Source organism: Arvicanthis niloticus, chromosome 7 (assembly GCF_011762505.2).
Source record: "Arvicanthis niloticus isolate mArvNil1 chromosome 7, mArvNil1.pat.X, whole genome shotgun sequence".
In the NCBI taxonomy this organism is placed as follows: domain Eukaryota; kingdom Metazoa; phylum Chordata; class Mammalia; order Rodentia; family Muridae; genus Arvicanthis; species Arvicanthis niloticus.
In genome coordinates this window covers 43,095,758-43,117,974 of record NC_047664.1, presented here as the reverse complement: position 1 = coordinate 43,117,974, position 22,217 = coordinate 43,095,758, and the positions used below count along the sequence as shown (strand labels likewise).

Genomic DNA, 22,217 nt, shown 5'->3' with positions numbered 1-22,217 from the left:
GAGTGTGTGCTGCACACACACATCCTACGTTTGGATTTGAGTAAGGGGATGCAGACCTAGTCTATGCACATGCAAAGCTTAACACATAAAGTCTTACTTATCAGTACATCTGTGTTTAATGTCAAACAATACATATTCACCTATATATTATTCTTCACTTGTCAAATATAAATTTGCTCTGAGTATTTCTTCTGCCACAAGTTTTTAGATAACAGGCTTTTAAACAAGATTTTATTTTAAATTTTATATATATATATATATATATATATATATATATATATATATATATTTTATTTTTTATATGAATTTCTGTCTGTGAGGGCAGGTGCCCACGGAGGCTAGAAGAGGATGATGAATAGAAGCTTAGGTAAAAGCTGTAGGTAAAGGCAGTTGTGAGCTGCCTCATGTGAGTGCTTTGCAAGAGCAAACCAGTAAGCCACTGCTCCAGGAGAGATGAGATAACATTTTAAAAGCACTATTAGACTTTCTATGAGCTGGGGAGATGCTCAGTCAGTCAAATGCTTGATTTGCAAGTATAAAGACCTGAGTTGGGATTCCCAGCACCCAGGTATAAAGCGGGCATTGCAGTAACATCTGTAACCTGAGCACAGGGGAGGCAGAGACAGGAGGACCCCCAGAGCTTGTTGGCCATCCATCCAGACCAGTCAAATCTGTGAGCTTTAGACTCTATCTCAGAAAATAAGGTGGAGAGTGATTGACACCTCTAGCCTCGGAGTACACGAGTGTGCACAGACACACCCACGCACAAGCACAGGCAATGTGCACAACACACAATACACTATGTAATACACTCAGAGAACACACAACACACACATACAATACACTCATACCACACACCACATCACAGATACACAGACACACACACAGACGCACACTTCCCACTATGGATGAACTGTGACATACATAAACATTTCTTTTCTTCCTCATACTCCCGACCAGGAGTAAAACTCTTAGTGCAGTGGGTCTCAACCTTCCTAAATCTGTGACCCTTTAAAACAGCTCCTCATGTTGTGGTGACCCCAACCATAACATTATTTTCATTGCTACTTCATCATTGTAATTTTGCTTATATTCTCAGTTGTAATGTAAATATTTGTGTTTTCCAATAGTCTTAGGTGACTCCTGTGAAATGGTTGTTTGACATCTCACCCCACCCCACTCCACCTCCAAAAAGGGTTCATGACCCACAGGTTGAGAACTGCTGCCTTAAGGCCTGGTGAATTTTCCTCTGGCCAGCAGGAATCCTCAACTGTGTACTGGTCTGATGGTTTCAAGGCAGGCTCAGAACGTGCTTACTCAAAAGTTTGGGCCTACCAGCCTCCTTTTCTTTCTTCAAACTGACCAACCCTGAATTAGGGGAGAAAGACACACCCATGCACCCACCCGTGGAGATCCTCAAAGCCTTAATATTCAAGGAGAGAATAAGTTTTGGCTTCCTGAATCCCCCCTCTGATTTGCAGAGGGTCTTTTGGAATCTCTCTCTCTCTCTCTCTCTCTCTCTCTCTCTCTCTCTCTCTCTCTCTCTCTCTCTGTGTGTGTGTGTGTGTGTGTGTGTGTGTATTTCCTCACCCCTAATAAAAGCCTTTCTTCATGGGCTGATTCTGTCTGCTTTGTCTGAGATTTCACTTGTGTCTTTAATTGGCAGTGAAAATGAAGACAACAGAGGTCAAGACCCCACAATGCACCACACCGTCACCATTGCAAACACCATTTCTCAACGTGGAAAATGTTGCAATGAATAGCTTTGGGTTGAAACCTTTGTGCTCAGTTTTTTTTTTTTTTTTTTTTTTTTTTTTTTTTTTTTTTTTTTTTTTTTTTTCTTGTTCCAGGATACATTTTTACAAATGCTGGGGCAAATTTAGCTAAAGTATACAAATTGGTCTGAAGCTCTAAAACATTTCACAACTCTAGAAAACTGGCAAGGCTTGGCACTCCTGTCACCGGAGGATTTGGGTTACCGTTTGTTTGTTTGTTTGTTTGTTTGTTTGTTTGTTTGTTTTTGGTGACGCTAACTTGACAGGTGAGACTCAACGTTTGTCTCAACTTCCACTGGCTTCATTTTCCCTCTGGAGACAGACAGTCTGGTGTTTCCAGTGTGTGCCTTTGTGAGCATGACCTTCTGATAGAGGCTGTTGCAGAGAACAGCCTGCATTCTGTAAGCTAGGACACAGGTGTGGGAAACACAGCCATTGCCCTGTCTCATGTTTCCTAAATGGAGACATGCCAGAGGGACCAGGTCTCCCCGGGGAAGTGGGGTCAAGTAAGGATACTGCAATGTTTCATCCTGGTGTCCTTGTCTTTTGGTAGCTTTTGACACACCTCCTGTGACTTCTTTTTCTGTGTGTGGAGTACTGTGGCTTGAACCCAGGACTTCGTGCATGCTAGGCAAGTGTTCTACCACTGAGCTACATCTCCAGTCCCTTTAAAAAAAAGTTTTATTTTGAGACAATTTCTCACCAAGCCAGACTGGTCTTGACTCACTGTGCAGACCAGTAGGGCCTAGAACTTGTGATCTCAGTCTCCTCAATAGCTGCAGTAACCCTCGTTGCCAGCTCTACTGGATTACCCATCCATCATTGACAGCAGGTGGCTAATGGCATCCTTTTTTCTGTTCTTAGGAATAACGGAAGCCCAAGACCATGAAACTCACTGAGAAGGACCCAGCAGAAAACAAAGAAAGCCAGCGGGTGAGGAGGAAGGTGGACAGTCTTACTTCCTTGTTCCCCCTTTCCTGTGCTTTCTGGTAACCAGGATATTCATGCTCCTTCCTCTAGGGGAGTGGGGCTGGCGTGACAACAGCAGAGGGCAGGGGGCTGAGGTGACACAATGTGGGGTGCTGTGGACTATACATAGGTCTGAGATGGGTTCTGCATGGAGATGGTCACCAGAGTCTCTATGCTGTAGCTCCCTGGGACTTACTGTGAGGGTCCTCATTCCAAAGGGCAAATAGGGGACATTGATGATGATAACGATGTGGTAGATGTCCTTAAACTAAAGATACATTAATAAGCTGGGGCAATGGCTCAGTTGGCAAACTGTTTGCTGCATAGAACCCAAGTAAACGTCAGAAGTGGTGGGAGGTGCACGTCTGTAACTCTAGTGCTGAGGTGGAGATGGGAACTACTGGATTCCTGGAACCCACAAGCCATCCAGCTTAGAGGAATTGGGGAGCTCCGCATTCCATGAGAGATCTTGTCTCAAAAAATAGGGTGGAAAATGAGGGGAAGCCATCTGACATCAACCCTTGGACTGCATGCTATGTGCATACCCCACCCCCACATAATGCACGCATGCATGCACTTACGCACTCACTCACTCAAAGTTTCAATAGACATGACATGAAATCCATCCCTGCTCTACCTGATTCTGCCTCTAGAAAGTCCTTAGTAGACGATCCCCCAATAGGATAGAGGAGACTGACAAAGATCATTCTTTCAGGCAGCAAGATTTATTTAATGCCAGAGAGGACATGGCAGAGGTCCAGAAGAAGAGGGAAGAAACAGGGGCAATATTAGGGCACTGGGGAAGAGATGGGAGGCTGTTTTAAAGCGGTTTGGAAGGGGAGGGATTGGGGATCTACTTACACCGTGGGGAAACGAAGAATCTAGCACATAGGGGGAGTCACTGTAGAGAAAAGCCACCTCAGGTACCTTCACTGGGAGAGGGGGGTGCCTTAGCCCTTTGATATCTGAGGTCTCTATGTTTCTTAGTCCCTGTCATTTTCCTGGAGTTTGAACACCTAGGGAGCTTGCCTTACAATATTAGGCAGGCTGTTTGCCTCTTTGTAGCATCAGAGAGGAGCATGAGAATCAACTAAGAGACCTGCTGCAGGAGCTAGAGAGCTAGCAAGTGGCCCCACATCTGGGATTTATCATAACCTGAAGTCTGGAGGCTCCAGGGAGCCTAGCACAGACCTGTCCCTGCACCCCACTGTGGGATGTGTGCTAGTGTCTGTAAAATGGTGGGAACACCAAGTCTGCTTGGCTCAAACCTAACACTTAGCAGCTGAGGAGATCCCCTTCCTGCTTAGCTTACAGCCAAAGTAGCCCCGCTACACGGACACCTATTCCCCAATTCAGTTCTCTTGGACAAAGTGTTCTTGGCAAAGAATAGAAGTGGAGAAACTAGCAAGGCAAGGAATCCATATGTTTTTCTAGAATAGATGGGGGGTTTCAAGGAATTTGAGCCATATCTCTTCCTACTGTGCTTCTTTTCTGTTGTTACCATAGTAACTGTCAACTATCATTGCATGTGTGTGTGTGTGTGTGTGTGTGTGTGTGTGTGTGTGAGAGAGAGAGAGAGAGAGAGAGAGAGAGGTCATCTCTCCGTCACCCAGGCAGCCCTCACAGGTTCGATTTGAGATAGCTCACCTGAAGAGGGACATCTGACCTTCAGGGATCCTGTCATCAATAATAAGCAAGATAAGGGTGGGGTAGAAAACCAGTTGGTTCCCCAAGACAGCCATTGGGGTGACACAGGGTCTTGGCACCCTCCCTGATATAGCGCCCAGCTGTTCTTGCATGTGCATGCTGACTACCTGTATCCTGGTACCCTTGAGCTTGTCCAGTGGAAACCAGGGAAGTTTTAAGTTGGATGTGGTCACCTGATGCAATCTCAGCAAGATTTTAATAGCTGATGTGAACTGTTGCAGTGGGGGAAAAAAAAAAAAAACAGTACAAAGGGAAGCTGGGTAGTGGGTGAGGAAGAAAGGAGGCCATGACTGTGAAGCCCTTAGTGTGAAGGAGTGTGGCTATCCCCGGCTCACTTCTGCCGACCCCTCCTGCTCCTTAGGCCCCAGCCATGTTGTCTTTTTGTCTGTCCCCAGCATCAGCTGTCTGTGCCTGCAGGAGGTGTTTCTGGCTGAAGAATATCAGGCTGGGCTATTACCTGGTCTCTGTGAATCCCTGGCTGAGAACTAAGGCTGGTCTTTCTTGCCCGGTGTGGTTACCCCAGACAGCATCGTCTCATCTGGGGCTGAATGCCTTCAGGCGCATGTGACAATCTCATCCCCAGAAGTTTCCCTTCTCACTTTCTTTGTCCTTTCCACTACGCATAGCTTCTCAGAGGCCTGTGTGGGGACTTGAACCCTGCCCCTCACCTCCTACGAATTCTTCATTGATCAAGCCCGCTTCTGTCCCCTCCCAGCCTCTCAGAACATGTAGTTTATGCAGCCTGTCCTGACCATGGCTCACTGAAGACACTTCTCTGACTGACACTGGAGCAAACTGGCCACAGAGTAAATTGATTCTCAGGCTGTCCTGGTGTATACGAGGTCGTTGTCTTTTTATGCTTTTATGGAGCCAGTTAGGACTGGCAAAGAGGGCCATAGACATTGCTGCACGCCGCTCTGCGCAGCAGAACTGACTCTGTTAGGATAATTAGAGAAAGATCAATATTTCATTTTGCCCTGGCAGCATGGAAACTTGGAGCACTGTCAAGACTTGCCCGTGGACACAGTTGAGAGGAAGAGTCAGCGCTGGAACCTACCCAGCTTCTAAGGAGAAAGCCAATGACCTTTGGCCTTAATTCTGAGGTCGTTTCTCTGGGTTTGTGCCAGCTGCTCCAGTCAGAGCTCTGGCCTTGTTAGACAGAATCATAAGGGAGAAAAAAGAGCCAAACAAAGCAAAATGAAACCAAAAAAACCATGACTTGGGTGTGACTCCGGGGAGAGCAGCTGTCTCAGTTGCTTGGGAGCAGGGGAGCAAACTTGCTGGCTTCCTGTTCAGGCATGATCACACAGCCACGCTTCCTGTTCTGCCCGCCTTCCTGTGGACTCTGCCTCCTCACTGCAGAGATGCCCTGGGAAGTCCAGGGTCCTGGAGCCAGGAAGAAAAAAACATGGATGCTGGGGAGCTTGCCTTAGCTTCCCTGATACGTGACACCAGCGGCCCCGGGGAGCTGCCTGTGAGTCACCAACAGAGGAGGACAAAGGTAAACAAACCCAGCGGGCCTGGTGTCTGCTACGGGACAGCGCTCAGCCTCTGTCTGGCAGCTGTGGAGCATGACACCGGAGAGCGTGAATGCGGCCGGCCGAAGTTTGAAGTCTGTGCTCTCTCCTGTTGGCCTTCACTCTCTACCAGCCCTGGCATCCTGTCAGGGCCTGAGAATGAGGTTCTGGTGGACAGCTGCCTCATGCTTGCCTAGGGCTGGCCATCTTTTCTTTCCTAGGGTAGGCACAAACAGTGATAGATCCTCTTGGTCATAGATTCTTCTTTCCTGAGATCAGTGGGAAGAAGTGTGTGTGTGTGTGTGTGTGTGTGTGTGTGTGTGTGTGTGTGTGTGTGAGAGAGAGAGAGAGAGAGAGAGAGAGAGAGAGAGAGAGAGAGAAGTGGGGGCAGGCTACACAAGAATAGTGAACTAACAGGCCATAGAGAAGCAGGGAACCCCCCAGAAGAGGGGCTAAGGCAGGAGATGGCGTCCATTTGTGTTCTCCCTTGCCTAAAAGGACCCTTCTAGACCTGAGGGGAGTAGTCCACCCTTAAGAAGATGAGAGTTGAGAGCCAGGGGGAGGCAGCGAGGTTTAGAGAAGAGGCTTAATATGCACCTGGTGCCAGGCAGTTCCACCACGCCACCAGCACCTACCCAGGGCTGCCTCAGGGCAGGCTTCCCCCAGACAAGCAGCACAGCCCCAGCCCTCAGGATGAGCCCCGCCCACTGGAACCTGACACAGGACCCCACGTGCCAGTGCCAGGCTCTCTTCTTGTGCAAATCCCTTGCGATGTGGATTCTACTATCACCCTCATCTGAAAGATGAGGAAGCTGGTCAAGGAGTGGCCAAGTACTGGTCAAAACTTACACTGTGGAAGCCACAGTGTTAGGATCCAAAGTTGAATCAGAGATAAACATGAGAGATGGGGGAGGGAGGGGGGAAGGCACATGGGTGGCTTTCAGGATGCTTCTCAGAGGCAGGGGCTTTGGCAATGTGTCTCAGGTAATGAGAGAGCCTCTAGGACTTTGGGTGGGCAGTGTGGGGAGAGCTAAGCTTGTCTATCTTGGCAGAGGCTGAACCAGAGGGAAGGGAAGAAGTAAAGGAGGAATTTTCTTTCATTCTTTTTTTCTTCCTTCATTTCTCTCTCTCTCTCTCTCTCTCTCTCTCTCTCTCTCTCTCTCTCTCTCTCTCTCTCTCTCTCTCTCTCTATGTGTCTAGCAGCCCACTGCTGTTTTCAGCAACAGTACTGTTATTAAAAGCCCATTTTACAGATGGACAAGTTAAACCCCAGAAACCTCCAGTCTCTGCTCAGATGCCCACTATTCTATGGTGCTAGAGTCTATCAAGACGAGACTAAGGGCAGAGCATGGAGTTGCTGTTAGGGGGCTACTGCAACTTTCCAAACTATACATGTGCCTGATCTTGGTCCGTAAACTGGACATTGTCTTAGTACACCCCTGGGGGTGGCAGGACCCAACACCTACAAAATACATGTCTGTGCACACAAATATGTTAAGTGGTGGCACCTCTGGTTCACTCCATCAGACCACAGGCCTGTGGCAGCTCTTCAGTCCCCAGCAGGTGCCAGCTGGTCAGCCTTCACCTAAGTTCTAAGTGTTCATGAGCATGGCCAGGTCCTAGGTGTGGTCATCTTAGATGAGGTTGGAACAGGAGTACCTGTATGCAGATCTCATATTCTCATTGTAAGCCCTGCCTGCATCTCTATCTGCAGGTCCTTACTCTTACGTGTGCCGACCAGTTTGCAGGCTGATGCTTTGGCCTGGAACTGTGCATGTGTGTATATGTACATGCACATGTGTGTGCATCTGTGTGGCTATCAGCCCCGGGTGAAGAGTCAGCTGTGCTGGCAAGGAGCCTTGTCCTGCAATGGGGACCAGCTCAGCTCCAGGCTGAGCCTCAAGCAGCACCAGGGACAGCTCTGCACACCTCTTCTGTGACACTGGATGGAACTGGACTGACTAGATATTCCGGGAAGAATGATACAGAGAAAGCACTTAGAACAATGCCTGGCGGTAGCGCTCAAGGAGTGCTAGCCGCTGCTAACAAACTTAGCTTTGTATTTTGCTCCTGCTGGATCAGACAGCGGCCACATCCAGCAGACGCCTGCTAAGGGCGGGCGGAGACCTTCAGGCTGCCCTGAAGGAAGACAGCTGCCTGGCAGGACCTCAGAGCGGGAACTCTGCTTTACTGCACCCACCCCACCCCCGTCTGCTTCTTTCCCCGCCTGAATTTCCCTCTGGGATGCCTTCCAGTAAGGGGGCATCCCACTCTGACGCCGTCTTCTCCCTCCCTAGTACTGGTCCTTCTCGCTCGTCGTGGCCGCTCTCGTGGGAGCCTTCGGATCCTCCTTCCTCTATGGGTACAACCTCTCCGTAGTGAACGCGCCCACGCCGGTGAGTATCCGCGCGATCCGTCCGCCAGAGGGCGCTGCGTCCACGCAGTGACCAACAAAAAACCAGGGTGACAGTGGGGGGGGGAGAAAGAGAGAGAGAGAGAGAGAGAGAGAGAGAGAGAGAGAGAGAGAGAGAGAGAGAGAGAGAGAGAGAGAGAGAGAGAGAGAGAGAGAGAGAGAGAGAGAGAGAGAGAGAGAGAGAGAGCTAGCTCTGTCGTAGAACTGAGGTATTCTTCAGTACAGTACGGGCTGGGCTAGAGGGCTTTAATGCCAGTGCTACAATTTTAGGAGCCTGGAGCACATAGACTCCTATGTTTTGACTTGTCCTTTTTAATATAAATTTTATTCACATTCAGAGCCACCTGCTATGGCCCACCCCTGGCTTCTGTTTCAGTCTGAGATCAATTCCAGGCTCTCTGCTGGTTGCAGGAGAAAGTGCCTGAGACCAGGTTTTCTTCTGCCAGCTTCTGGCAGGATGGAGGCAGCAATGGGAGGGGCAAATGTTGATTCAGAGCCCAGACTTGCAGGTGGAGGGTGGGGTCCCGAGAGGCTACTAAATTAGAGAAACCTGGGGATAGGCCCCAAGCTCCGGGTGGTTGGAGCACTGGGCAGGCATGTTGGGGGCAGCCTGAGACCCATAGAAGCCAGGCTGGTGGCTCTGGTACCTTTTGGGGCTTTGCTTTGAGTGCCATCATTCTCCTGTGTCAAATACAGGGGAGTCAAGGCTGGTGGATCTCCAGGAGGATACAGGTGCCACAGGGATGCAGGTTGCTTCAGTGCCAAGGCAGATCTAGGTTGTAAAACTCGAGTTAATGCTGACGTTTGAGGAGCTGTCTAAGTTATCTCAAAAATCGGTTCTGATGCTAAAGGCTGCTGGGGAAAAATCAACGTCAGGTCACTCTTCCAGATGTCTGCAGCTACCTGGGTCTTTGACTCTGTCATTTCAAGATGAGACTCTGACTTACCTGAGTCCATCTCTGAAAAAACAGCTTGGGGGTATGGAAGGTTCGTCAGGGCATTCACCCAAGAGAGTGGGGCCTTTGTGATCCAACAGAGATATGAACACTGCCTTCATTATTATTCAGAGCAGCACCCCAAATTTCTCCCAGGAAGCTTCTTGGTTCATGTCACCCATTTTCTTGTTCTGCCCAAAGGCTTGGTGCTTTGTTGTTGTTGTTGTTGTTTGTTTGTCAGACAATTTGTGTTGCTTTGTGGGACTTTTAACCTCAGCACCATTGTGTGGCCAGATGCCAGGGTAAAAAGATGAATAGGAATCACTGCCAGATCTTGGAGGGTCCCCAACACCAGGAGCAGCAACAGACACTCACGACATTTCAAGGCAAGAAGAAGTGTCTTGAGTGCAGCCATGAGCCTAGGACCGTGGAAGGATCTAGACTATTTAGGGAGTTCCGGGGAGACTGGAGTCACTGTTGGGGTATGGTTAGGGTGGTGTAGATGCCATTTGTGGAAGGCATACACTGACCAGGCTGTGAGCCCCAAGAGAGGAGCCAGGCTGAGGGTCAAGCTCATTCAGGAAGCCTTTCCAGGTCAGATCTCCCTGGAGCCGGAGCTAGCAGGCTTGTAGTGGTAATCCCAGCATCTCTGCGGATTAGCTTCAGTGGAACAGGGAACTCGCCTGAACTAGCCGGGAAATGGAAAAATAGTGGAGACACCATGGTCAGTGTCCCACAGTCCCTGCACTCTCTTGTGCCCTGTGGTAGGGGTAAAGGGGGCAATGAGGTTGTCAAAGGGACTGGGAACACAGCAGACTCTCCAAGGGAGAAAGTCTTGTTAAGATTGGACCATGGCAGGAAGCCGAGGCACAGGGACCTTGTGTAGGCAAACGCAATCCAGGGAAGGAACATCTCAGATACTAAGGCAGAGATGTCCAGAGAGGATGACAAATGCTGCCACCAGGGGGCGCTGTGAGAGAAAAGTTGAATTGTCCACCACTCGGGCTGGACAGCAACTCAAGCTCTGCACTGACTCCTGATCCCTTGTCACCAGCTTCAGTGATGGGTCAGGCACGTGTGGTCCAGGTGATAATAAGGCTGAGAAAGAATCCATGCTTCAGCTGCTTACCAAGAGGGAGTCAGTGTCTTGCTGCTTGACCAGTCCATATACTAGCTGACCCTGGTCCTGACTGTCATCCAGGCCCAACATTAAGAGGTTTCTTTCTTTCTTTCTTTCTTTCTTTCTTTCTTTCTTTCTTTCTTTCTTTCTTTCTTTTACTTTTTTTGTTTTATTTTACAGAAGTATGGAATACAGACAATCACTGTTCTCTCTCTCTCTCTCTCTCTCTCTCTCTCACACACACACACACACACACACACACACACACCCTTGAGCTCTGGTTGTTCTGCCAATGTGAGGATCTGTCCCATACTTCATCTTCAGGAGCCTCAGCAAACCTCGTCTGATAGAACACTGAAGCTGGGGGAGGCCAGTATGTTAGGTTCCAGGGGCGACCGTCGTTGTCCAAACCTCCCCCTCAATGCCATTACCCTAAGCGAACCCATCTACCCTGCTTTCAGGGATTCCCAGAATCTGACTGTGTGCTCTTTTGGAGAGAGCACCCATGTGGCTTCATGTATCCACAGAGGGTCTTCGGTCACTTCAAGACAGGTGGTGTGAGCAGAGCAGGGTGTGTCCGAGCCACCTGAGGCTCCACCTCTGAGGGATCCCACAGGCCCAGAACTGACTGTATGTGAGCCTGCAGGACCTTGTCACTGCCTTTAGCCATTGAACCTACTGTGTGAGGCAGGGAAGGCTTCAGTGAGATACGATCGATGACCGTAATGGTTGCCAGCAATGTCTCCCCCAGTCTAGTCTGTAGCCTGGCCCATGGAACCATTTTCTAACCCAATTCCAACAGTTTCTCCTCCAGTCAAAGACCAAAGGGATGAATTCAGGTGCCCAAAATCCAGCAGCCTGCACATCACACTGAGAAAACCATGCAGATGTCTGTGACTACTCAGCTGTGGGGTCCGGTTCCTAGTGAGCACTGTTCCCAATACAAGGTGCATTCCTTTTATGTCTTTCCCATCCATTGGACCCTTAGTGCTGTCCGTCAGACATGGCACATGCTGGAGCCACAGGGCCTTTGCAGTTTCTGTTGGTTTTTGGCTGAAAGTCTCTCTTTTAAATAACCAGTGCTTTCTCCTTGATTACCTGCTGTTTCTTCTCAACTGTATCGTCTTTGGCGACACCTTTTCTGACCTGCTCATATGGGATAGAACCTCTCCAAACCTTTCTAGTCCTTCACTCAAATTATTTCCCCTTGTGTACTTGTAGTGTTTGATGCCACTTGAGAGAACAAGTATATCGTTGCTTCTGGCCTTTCTTCCTGTTTTAAAATCTAAACTTCTTGAAGACACGGATTCTCTGATCTTACTGTTTCTGCAGTGCCACCAACTAGAACAAGACCCAATACAAAGCAAGCATTTACAGAAAATGTGTTCTGAGCAGATAAAAAGATAAAGATAAGGCTTCTAAAGGATCTTCCTTTCTTTTGTTTCATATTTTGCAAGGTAATCTTGGTGGTTGTGAGACAAGTTTCCTGGGCCTCTGTCTCCCAGTCAAATTACTATCAAATGTGAGTCTTCCGTGTAAAAGAATTCAAGCACTGCCTCTGTTGTGTTCACAGATGCCACTCAGACCCAGGTCTAGTTATCTAATGACCCATCTTTATGCTCTCCTAGGCTGACATGTTACAGGGATCTGTATACATTGTTTTTGAAAAGGTCCACATATATGTGTTAGCAAGGCCATATAATTCTTTTTGCAAGTCTTCAACTTTGCCTTTATGGTGAGAAAGCAGCTAGAGACAATATGTAAATGAACAAGTAAAACTGTGTGCCAATAAAACTTATTTACAAAAAACAAGTAGTGGTCCAGAAATTATTGACCAATTGAGGGTCTAAGATAGTGTAAATGTGCCTGGTGTCTTAGTCTCTGGCAAAAGGTTAGGTGCCTGAATAACCATTCAGTTCATGGTCAAAACTGTGTAATGTCCAACATGGATTGAAGTCATGCTTAGTTTTGTTGAGACAGAATTTTCCTGTGTACTCCTGGTTATCGTGGAACTCTCTTTGTAGATCGGGCTGGCCTCTAACTCAGACATCTGCCTGACTCTGCCTCTCAAGAGCTGGGATTAAAGGCCTGCACCACTACGGCTCAGTTTGGACTGAAGACTTTCTTTGATGTTCCTTTCTTAGGATCTCACCCTCTTGCTAGATTTTTGGTGATTTCCTAGGCCTGTGTCTTTTTGTTTGTTTGTTTCCAGTAACTACCTCCATCATCTGTCTTTGTGTATTATCTATCCAGGGACTCATCTACATGTCTGTCAAGAGCATTTGGATATTCTTGTTGAAGGCTGCAGAATCCTAGACTAATTTATATGCTCATCAGATGTCTTTGAACATTGCATAGACTCTCAGGCAGTCATGCAGAGAGGCTGAAGGTGCTGATCTGGCACATGGCAGATGGCCTCAGATTCATACTGGCTAAGCATTGACCTTAAGGAGGAGGATGTAGCTCTTTGGGGGCTGGTTTTGTTACTACTGCTAGAAGAGTCTGATGAACAGATCTGCAGAGGGAGATAAGCCTTGGCTCATGTGGCCTCCCCATGCCTGGACTCATCAGAGAGGACAAGAAGGGCTGGATGGAGACATGCAACTGCTGTAAGCTGTCTGAGCTCCACACACAGCTCTCTGGCGGCTGAAATGAGTATTTTGTCACTGGGTAGGAAGGACTGTTCCAGGGTTGGGTAGAGCGACACTATCAGCAGGACATCCACCAAAGCCCCCTTTATCCTAATACTACACTGAGCCAAGAAGAGCAGAACTGGGCAGAATGACCTCTTGTGGGAGCTTCCAAGAAGAGCCACCAAGAAGGACTGCAGCTAAGAGAAAGGAAAGTGTACGCGGAGATGCCCCGTTAGCTGTGGATGTTTGGTTCTGTGAGACACTGTGCCAGAAACAGCTGGCAGGTTGATGGAATAGGGGTACCCCTATTCCATCACCCAAGACTCTACTCCCCATTGCTCCACCTTCTGGCCTCTTTCTTGCTTTCATCTCATCTTGTTTGGCTTTTGTAAAAGCAACAGGTTTAGGAAAAAAGCCAGAGACATAATAACAGAACCCCCAGCAAGAATCACTTCCACAAGTCTGGACCATGTCTCTTGTTTGTCTATAGACCATGCCAAGGTAATAATTCCATGGTGCTAATGAAGGGGCAGGGGACAAGCAGCTGCCTGGAACAGCCTGCTCAATCATCTCAATAGCCAAAGCCTGGGTTCTTCCCAGAGGCCCCTGGGAAGTCTTCATGTAAATCTGCTTTTCAACATGTCAGCACATAGGCTTTCTTGTGGCTCTCTCTCCTCCTGTGCACCCCTCCCTCTACCGCCTCCACCAGTGTCTTATTTATATAACAAGCATCCTTCCATGCACTGGTACATCTCCGTCATGGGGTTTTTTCACAGTGTACTGCACATCTCTAACTCAGGGCTGTCACTTCCAATTTATCTCTAAGAAGCTGCTATGCTATTTAAATTGGGAGCATTGAGTCTCCACTGGATATGGTTTGGTTTTTATCGGAACTGGTAAGGCTGATGACTGGCAGAAGTAAATAAAGACCACAGTGTCATCATGCCTGGAGGGAGCCCTTGCTCAGTAGAGTGGGGCCAGTGGCCACTATCATCAGAGAGCTAAGACAGCCGACCCAAGCGGATGACAGGTGGAGAAACATGGAGGAAGAGACACTTGGTGTGAAGAAACCAGCTGAATGTAGAAACAATACTTCTGTTTTCAGGGGATGCCATTGAGACATAGTGAACACCTACTGTACATCACTTTGGTGTGGGGAGCCAGGTGACATGAAATGGCCCTGATGGGCTTCCGTCATGCTTATGGCAAGGATCCTTGCCAAGGGCATCTCTATAAATTGTAGGTGCTGACGCTTCACAAGCCCCTCAGGCGTGTCTGGCTCTGCTAGGCAACACTTGAGTCCTCTGGACCACCCACAGAGTATTCTATTTCTGTGTGTATTTATGGCACCCCTGCAGGTGAATGCATGCCAGGGTCTTGGTGAATTTAGCAGTGTTAATATTACAAACCAAGCTGCAAGGTAATTTGTGTTCCATTGCCTGGCATTTCCTGCCATCCTTCGGAGGAGAATTGTCGAGTTCAATTTATTGCCAAAGCACGGCCCTTGGGTTCTTAGGCTGGGAGGGAGTGGTGAATTATTTATAGATTCTCATACTTCAGAAGAAAATGTGTGTAGATCTCTCTTGTTTTACAGACCTAGAAATATAATGATACTGATTCCTCCACCACCAGATTCCTCTCTGGATTCTACTGTGTGACTCTAAGGACTCATGGCTGGGCCTTCTATTTTCTTCCTTTAAGTCTTCACAGTAAATCCTTGAAATGGGCAATGACATTAGTTGTAGGACCTAAGGTTCAGAGAGGTTAAGTAACTCATTCAGTCACCCAGCAGATAGGTGGCAAAGATGTAAATGGAACAAAACAGATGCCATGGTCCCTGGGCCCAAGAACACTGTCCAGAGACATGAAACTTGTGTTGCATCAGGCCACCCCAAAGGTCACAAAAAGGACTCAAAGGTGCAAGCAAATCTTGGGTTCAAGGTGGCCAACTCTCCATTGGTGTCTGTCCCTTTTCCTGCTGCCTCTCGGGGCATTTCTTTATAGTTTAAACTCTAGTTAGCATTCCTTATGGGCTTCTATCAGCTTATCATCTTTCTCACCACCCTGCCTTCATCCTCTCTAAACGCTGGACAAGCCTTCAAGCTGTTCCTACTGTGAACACTCCATGCAACAAATCACAGCTGTCGATCCCCACTCAAACCCTCTAGGAGCTAAAAGACTAACTGTGCACTTAGAGCATGTGGGTAAAGCCGGTCATAGCCAGCCCCCGACTTGCTCTACAGCCTTTCTGCTGAGCTGGGCCACCCTTCAGACCCACCAGGCCATGTGCAGCTCATTTATGTCCATACATGACCTCCAGCTTATGCACCTTGTGTTTCCTTTGTCCATAGTGGTCCAGCCTGAACCGGGTCTACCTGGTCTCAGTCATGTGGCTGGATTCTATCATCATAACTTTTCTTGTTGTCATGGTAGGCTTGTCTTCATTGGCTCTCTGGATCTCTGGAGGTAGAAAGATAGGAGCTTTAGCATCAGAAGGCAGATGGAGATCTGATTCCCTAGGTAAGGAAGCAGATGTAGAGAGACAGAGAAAAAGACACGGGATAGACCTCTTGGATGTAGAGTCAGTGAAATAGTAAAGCATGAGATTGCAGGATGAGGGTGGTGCAGAGTTGGCCCAGAATCTCACTACCACAGTGGTCTGTAGACCATCTTGGGTTGCAGAATGTTTTCTTCGAATGGAAGCTGACAGAGTTGTGCAGGAATGCTACCTTGTAACCTCCCCAGTGCTGGGGAGGAGGAGACAGTCCATGCCTGGTGTTCACTGACAGGTCAGTTAACATCAGCAAATTCCAGACCCGGGTAAGAGGCCAAGCATATGGCTACTGAGAGATGACACCCAAAGCTGAATTCTGGATTTTACCTATCTGTGCACCCGCATGCACATAAAAAATAGTTGGCAGGTTTGGAGAGATGGCTCAACAGTTGAGAGCACTTGTTACAATTGCAGAGGACCCGGTTAGGTTCTCAGCATCCATGTAATGGCTTGCCACCATCTGTTACTCCAGTCCCAGAGTAACCAATGCCACTTTGTACCTCTGTGGGCACATGGTACACAGACACACATGCAGGCAAAACCACTCATATACATTAAAAATAATATTTAAAGCTAAGTTTTTATCCAGGTGATGGTGGCACATGCCTTTAAGCCCTACACTTGGGAGGCAGAGGCAGGCAGATTTCTGAGTTCGAGGCCAACGTAGTCTACAGTGTGGGTTCCAGGACAGCTCAGGCTACCCTGGAAACCCTGTCTCGAAAACCCCAAAGCAAAGCAAAGCAAAGCAAAGCAAAGCAAAGCAAAGCAAAGCAAAGCAAAGCAAAACAAAACAAACCCCTAACGTTTTTAAAAGAGTTGGAACAGTACAGCATGAGACTGGGATGGTGGTGAGGTGGGGGCCTAGCGGAAGTTGGAGGGAGATAGAATGGGTAGACACTGAGCAGACAGGAGGATGGCTACGAGCAAAAGACATTGTATAAATAAATGAATTTTCAAAAATAAATAACAATTAATTTGTAAAAAGAGTTGGAATAAAGCAGTGATTAAGATTTGTGTCTAAGGGCTTGAGAGATGGCCCAGGGGTTAAAAACTCTGCTGCTTTTCCAGAGGACACAGGTTCAGTTCCTAGCACCCACATGGTAGTTTGCAACTGTACCCCCAGTTCCAGGGGACCAAAGTCCATTACACAGACACACATTGCAGGAGACCCGACACCTTCACACAGACATACATGCAGGCAAAACACTGATGTGCATAAAAGTTAAAATAAATCATTGTAAAAATGAAAGTTCTGTGTCTGAGCCTGCTGCCTGAGCTTCATTCCTGCAGACAGTACACACCAATGCTGTGAGCTCAGGCAGGTCCTTATGGCCCTGTCTCCAAATCCTCACCTGCTCTGAAAGAGAACCAAAAATGCCAGCCCTCTCAGAGGGCGGTGGGTGGAGGTGATGATGCTCCAATCCAGTGCTTAGAAGAGTCTCTGGTATGAAGAATGCGTGCCCGTTTCATAGTTGTGTTTGTTTGTTTGTTTGTTTGTTTGTTTGTTTATCATTGTCATTTCGGATAGCCATCTGACACAAAGCAGAAACCCAAATCTAAGACCAGCATGCACACAGCCACCTGTTCTGTGTCACACACTGCAGGTTACACTGACCGATAGCAGTCAGCAAATCTCAAATTCAACAAATGTTCCTGTGATAAATGAGAAGCAGTCTCATCACCTGGTCTGGTGACCAGACTGTCTCCTGGGCCATCGCTGGCTTCCGAGCAGGAAGACAAACTAGGGATCCCTGGCAGCACTATGAAAGGATTTCCAGGAGACATAGCTGGGTGTTGTAGGGAACATAGGCTGTGTGTGGGGGTCTTCCAGTTTCTAGAGATTTCTGTAGAGGCTTTTGCTTTTTGGTTTTCCAAAATGAAAGCAACAAATCATTGCAGGCTTCCAAAGCAGCACTTGGCAGGTAGTTACTGCATACCTTCCCGTGCCCCACCATGCTCCCAGATGCTATGCAGCTCAGAGGACAAGGCGCTGTTTGCTTTCAAGCCACATCTGTTGGTTCTCTCCCAGTAATTCACTGCTGCCAGCAAGGTACTAAGACACTCTCCAGGGTAGGTGCTGGCTACAGTCCTCTTGAAAGAGTTGAACTTCATGTATCGGTGTAGACCTGTCATAAGGACCAAGATCAGAAGCAAGAACATCCTGCATTGCAGTCCTGTCTATCTAGTGGCAGAAATGGTTAAAGTGTGAATTTCAACACATTCATTAGTTTTTCGAGCTTCTCCACTGGCCCCAGCCCTGATTATAATTGCTGTGATCTCTGTGTGCATGGGGCTGTACTTTGTTCATGTGTGCAGCTGTTGTGTTTGCCGTTTTGATTGTTCTATAGTTTGCTTACCTGTTCTGCCATGAGCCTCAGGGCTGTTTTCTTGTTTGGGGTAATTATTAGAAGCAACATCACTGAGGACATTTGAGGAGATACATCCCTGACCCATGTTAGTAGCAATGTATGACCATGAAAATCTGGGGAAGTGAACTTCCTTTGATAGCAGAGTGCCAAGAACCCAGTCTTTGTTGCACGCTAGACCCACCCAGTCCCTGCCTCAATTCAGCTGCAGTGATGAGGTTGGAGAGAGTGTCTAGACAGACCTGACTGTGGCTTCCTGTGCATCTCTCTTTGACTACTGATGTTGAATCTGTTGTTTCCTAATTGGACATGTGCATGTGGTCTAGGTCTGTGCAGGTCTCTTGATCATTTCAAATTATATTTGTCTTATTGTTAAAAATATTTTTATGTTTATGGGTGTTTTGCCTGTGAATATGTCTGTGAACACTGCATGCATTGCCTGAGGAGGCCAGAAGAACCTGTCAGATCCCTTGGAACTGGATTTACAGTTGGTTGTGAGCTGTCATGTAGGTGCTGGGTATTGAACCTGGATCTACTGGAAGAATGGTCGTAACTGCTGAGCCATCTCTATAGCCCCGTATATGTCTTCTAATGGATGTTTTATAGCTCTTAATGTCTCAGGAAGACTTTCCCTCTGTAGCTATACATATTACAAATATTTTAACATAGTCTGTGGCTTATCTTCACTTAAAATGATTTTAATTGCTTTATTTATTTATTTATTTATTTATTTATTTATTTGTACGTGGGTATATGCTATGGTACATACATGAAAGCCAGAGACAATTTGAGAAACCCAGTTCTTTCCTTTTATCCCAGGGATCCTAGGGATCAAACCCAGATCCTCAGGCTTGGTGACAAGCACCTTTACCCACTACTGCTTCATGTTCTTAATTGTCCCTCATCTGTCCCTCACATCAGGCCCTAGAGGTCAGAGTCATCATTTCCAGCCAGTGAGTGAAGACACTGCTTAAATTACAAGCATGGAGCTCGGGTCTGTGTCAAACTCAGCTTTTCCTGTAACAACATATGCTAGCCTCACTGAGATTTGTGGGCCCGTCACACGAACCACCTCACTAGGCTCCTGTCTTCATTTTCGACCGTGTCTCCTGAAGAACAAGCGATACAAATTTTGACTCAATTCAAGTGAACATTTTTCTTTTATGCTGATTGTCTCTTCTGAAACATAGCTTTGTTGTTGCATGGTGGCTCTTTTGTCAGAAGTGTGAATTTTTAACGTATTTTAAAATTGCTATTACTGTGCAGTGAAGTAAGAGCTTAGGGCCAGATCTGTTTGACTCCCAGTTTGTGACTCACCAAACAAGCCATGCTGTTTCCTCAAGCCTCAGTTTTCCTTCCTGCAATGTAAAAGACAGTTCCTCCAATCTGTTAGAGGAACCCAGTGCGATAATGGGAGGTGTTCTGCATGGTGCCAAGCATGCCAAGAGTGCCCTGTAAAGACCTTTTGTGTTTTGCATCTAGCAGTGGGCAGGGCAGAAGGAAATAACTCCTCCCGATGTTTGTTTCCAGTATATCAAGGCTTTTTACAATGAAACCTGGGGCAGAAGGTATGGACATCCCATAGACCCCGATACCCTGACTCTGCTCTGGTCTGTGACTGTGTCCATATTTGCAATTGGTGGCCTGGTGGGAACGCTGATGGTGAAGATGATCGGAAAGTTTCTTGGGAGGTAGGTAGGAGCGTTGTTTCTATTTGGGGGGCTCCCTTCTGTAATGATTGTAAAGAGTCTGCATTGTTAACAGTGTCCCCATAGGCAACAGGATCTCATACAGTTTAACCGGAAAGACTTCACTCATGAAGGGCTGGGGCGGGGAAAGAACTAGGGTACCAGTGTCCAGTGGGGAAGAATGAGATTGCCAGTGTCCAGGAAGATTGGGTGATACAGTGATGAACAAGGCTGACACTGTGCAGGGACTGGGCTGTGCAGAGAGGAGAGAAGGAAAGAAATGTCCTGAGTCCTCTGTCCTACTGCCTTCTAGTCTACTGCAGCAATCCAAGATGCCTAGTTGTTTTCATCCCATAGGCCAGAGTAGAACAGGGAGGGGAATGTGTCTGGGTCTGGAGAACCCCCAGCACAGAGCCTTACAGGTTTTTCCACAGAAGCACAGAGTGACCATCTTCGTCTGACAACCAGCTATTTAGGATGTATTCCACTGTATGATTGATGGACACTTGGGGAGTCTCAGGTTGTCCTCCTCACTGATAAAGCTTCAGTAAATTACATATCAAAACTCCAGTTTCAAGCTGGGGAGATGGCTCAGTCAGTACAGCACTTGTCTTGTGAGTATTAGGACCTGAGTTCAGATCCCAAGAATCCACATAAAAAGTTGGGCACAGTGACACATCCTTGTAACCCCAGGGATGGCAAGACAGGGGGCCAAGATGGGAGGACTCCTAGGAGCCCACGAGCCAGCTAGTGTAGCTGACTTGATGAAGTTCCAGGCAATGGGAGACCTTTTCTCAAAAAATGATGGAAAGGAAAAAAAACCTTCTGAGGTTGACTTCTGCCTTTCAAATGCACTCACACAATAATGTATCCATGTACAACACACACACACACACACACACACCAGTTTAAGTTCCCCACCCTAGCCAAGCCTTGTCCAATCAGATCCACTTCACTTTGTTTGCCTCATCCATAACTTATTTATGACATGAATCCTTTCAGGGCAGATTGGTGTATCAGACCTCCCACCTTCCCCGGTGTCTTCTCTGTCTTCTTTCTGCTAGCAACAACCTCTTGGGGGCTGCTGAAGTGTGTGTGTGTGTGTGTGTGTGTGTGTGTATGTGTGTGTGTGTGTGTGTGTGTGTGTGTGTGTGTGTGTGTGTGTGTGCATGTCTGCATGTCTGTGTTTCTGTACAAGACAGTTTTGGCCAGTTTCATGTCTGAACTCGAATCATGAGTCTCCCACTCTTGGATGATGACCTTGGCAGAGTCATCTCATTTTTTTCAAGCCCAGGATGATGGCTCCCACTGAGGCTATGTGACAGGTGCTAGGGAAAAGGAGTGGAGAGAGGATGCCATGAGAAGCATCTCAGTGAAGACAGATTGTGTGTTTGAGGTCACCTTGCCATCCATACAGAGTAGCTCAGGAAGCCTCTATTTTACATTCACACAAATTGGAGAAAGGATCCATCAAGTCCCAGACAATCTCTCAGACCTTGGAGTTACAGAAACACTTCTAAGAAGGGTCACACTCATTCCTTCTCACCTTTCCTAGTGTCCCCAACAAAGAGCTCATTAGAATACTGATGTTTAAGCAAAGTTCTCTGAAGGCCATGTTGAAAGTATCCACGTAGTACCTATAAAAGCATATGGTGCCCAGGGAGTGAGGGGAAGTTCTGGGGTTTCTTTTGTCCCCAGGTCCAGGTCCAGAGCAGTAACTACAGGCTTTCAGTATTAGGAAAGCATAGCCATTGCCTAGGGCAGTGAGAAATGATTTCTGAGGTCTCCCAATGTTCCAGACATTCTCACACACTCTCTTGTTTCATCTGCTCTCCTCTGGTGGGTCTATGGATGGAACTGGGAGGCCAGAGAGGTAGGCTCAGCTAGCTCACACATGACTGAGCTCATGCTTGGATCAGCAGTGTTTTCACTGTTCAAGTGGATTTTGGGTAAGGCCTCTTCTGGCAACAGAACTATCAGGTCTAAGACTGTTGAGCCATAGGCACACAATGAAGTAGTACCCAGATGGCTCCACTGGCCAGGATCCCCCGGGGTGCTATTGCTAAGCTTCTGGCCTATGCTAGACCTGCCCACAGCCCTCCTACTTACCCCAGTTAGGCACAGTCATCCCTGACCCAAGGCTCTGTGGACTATGATGTCTGCCCACCTTGTACCTGGCTGTGAACTCCTGCCCTAAGGCTGTTCCTTAATGAGGATCTGTACCCAAGCAGTGGAATGGAGGATGGTGCTCTGGGATTGGGCGCCAAATGCTCCCAGTCACCAATTCTGGAACTCAGGACTTTGCTACAGCATCTCCTAACATATACTTTTCTTGAACGTAGCATGAGCTGATGACAGTAGTTTTAGGACCTTCAGCAGTCTGGCAGAAAGAAATAAACAGGGAAAGTGTGTTTAGAAACATCTTGAACACCTTGAACTTCTAAGCAATCCAGGAGCCCTCATCTGGGTCCAGTGGGGCCCAGTGGAGTGGTACTGCTGAGACCAGAAAGAGGATGATGCTGACTGAGCCTCTGGCCAGC

General features: G+C 47.6%; 1 protein-coding gene across 8 annotated transcripts in view; it reads left to right on the top strand.

The window, feature by feature from the left end:
- Slc2a9 (solute carrier family 2 member 9) overlaps positions 1–22,217 on the top strand; it is a 122,054-nt gene that overhangs the window by 9,191 nt on the left and 90,646 nt on the right. For 3 of the 8 annotated variants that reach the window (XM_076938416.1, XM_076938415.1, XM_076938417.1), the window contains exons 2-4: positions 2,640–2,720; positions 8,266–8,364; positions 19,520–19,680. In XM_076938416.1, coding sequence (XP_076794531.1) covers positions 2,661–2,720; positions 8,266–8,364; positions 19,520–19,680 — 320 coding nt within the window. In that variant the 5' untranslated portion in view covers positions 2,640–2,660. Of the gene's footprint in view, positions 1–2,639; positions 2,721–5,752; positions 5,953–8,265; positions 8,365–19,519; positions 19,681–22,217 lie in introns of those variants that run through there. The other 5 variants (XM_076938418.1, XM_076938420.1, XM_076938419.1 and 2 more) reach the window with 3 other exon arrangements.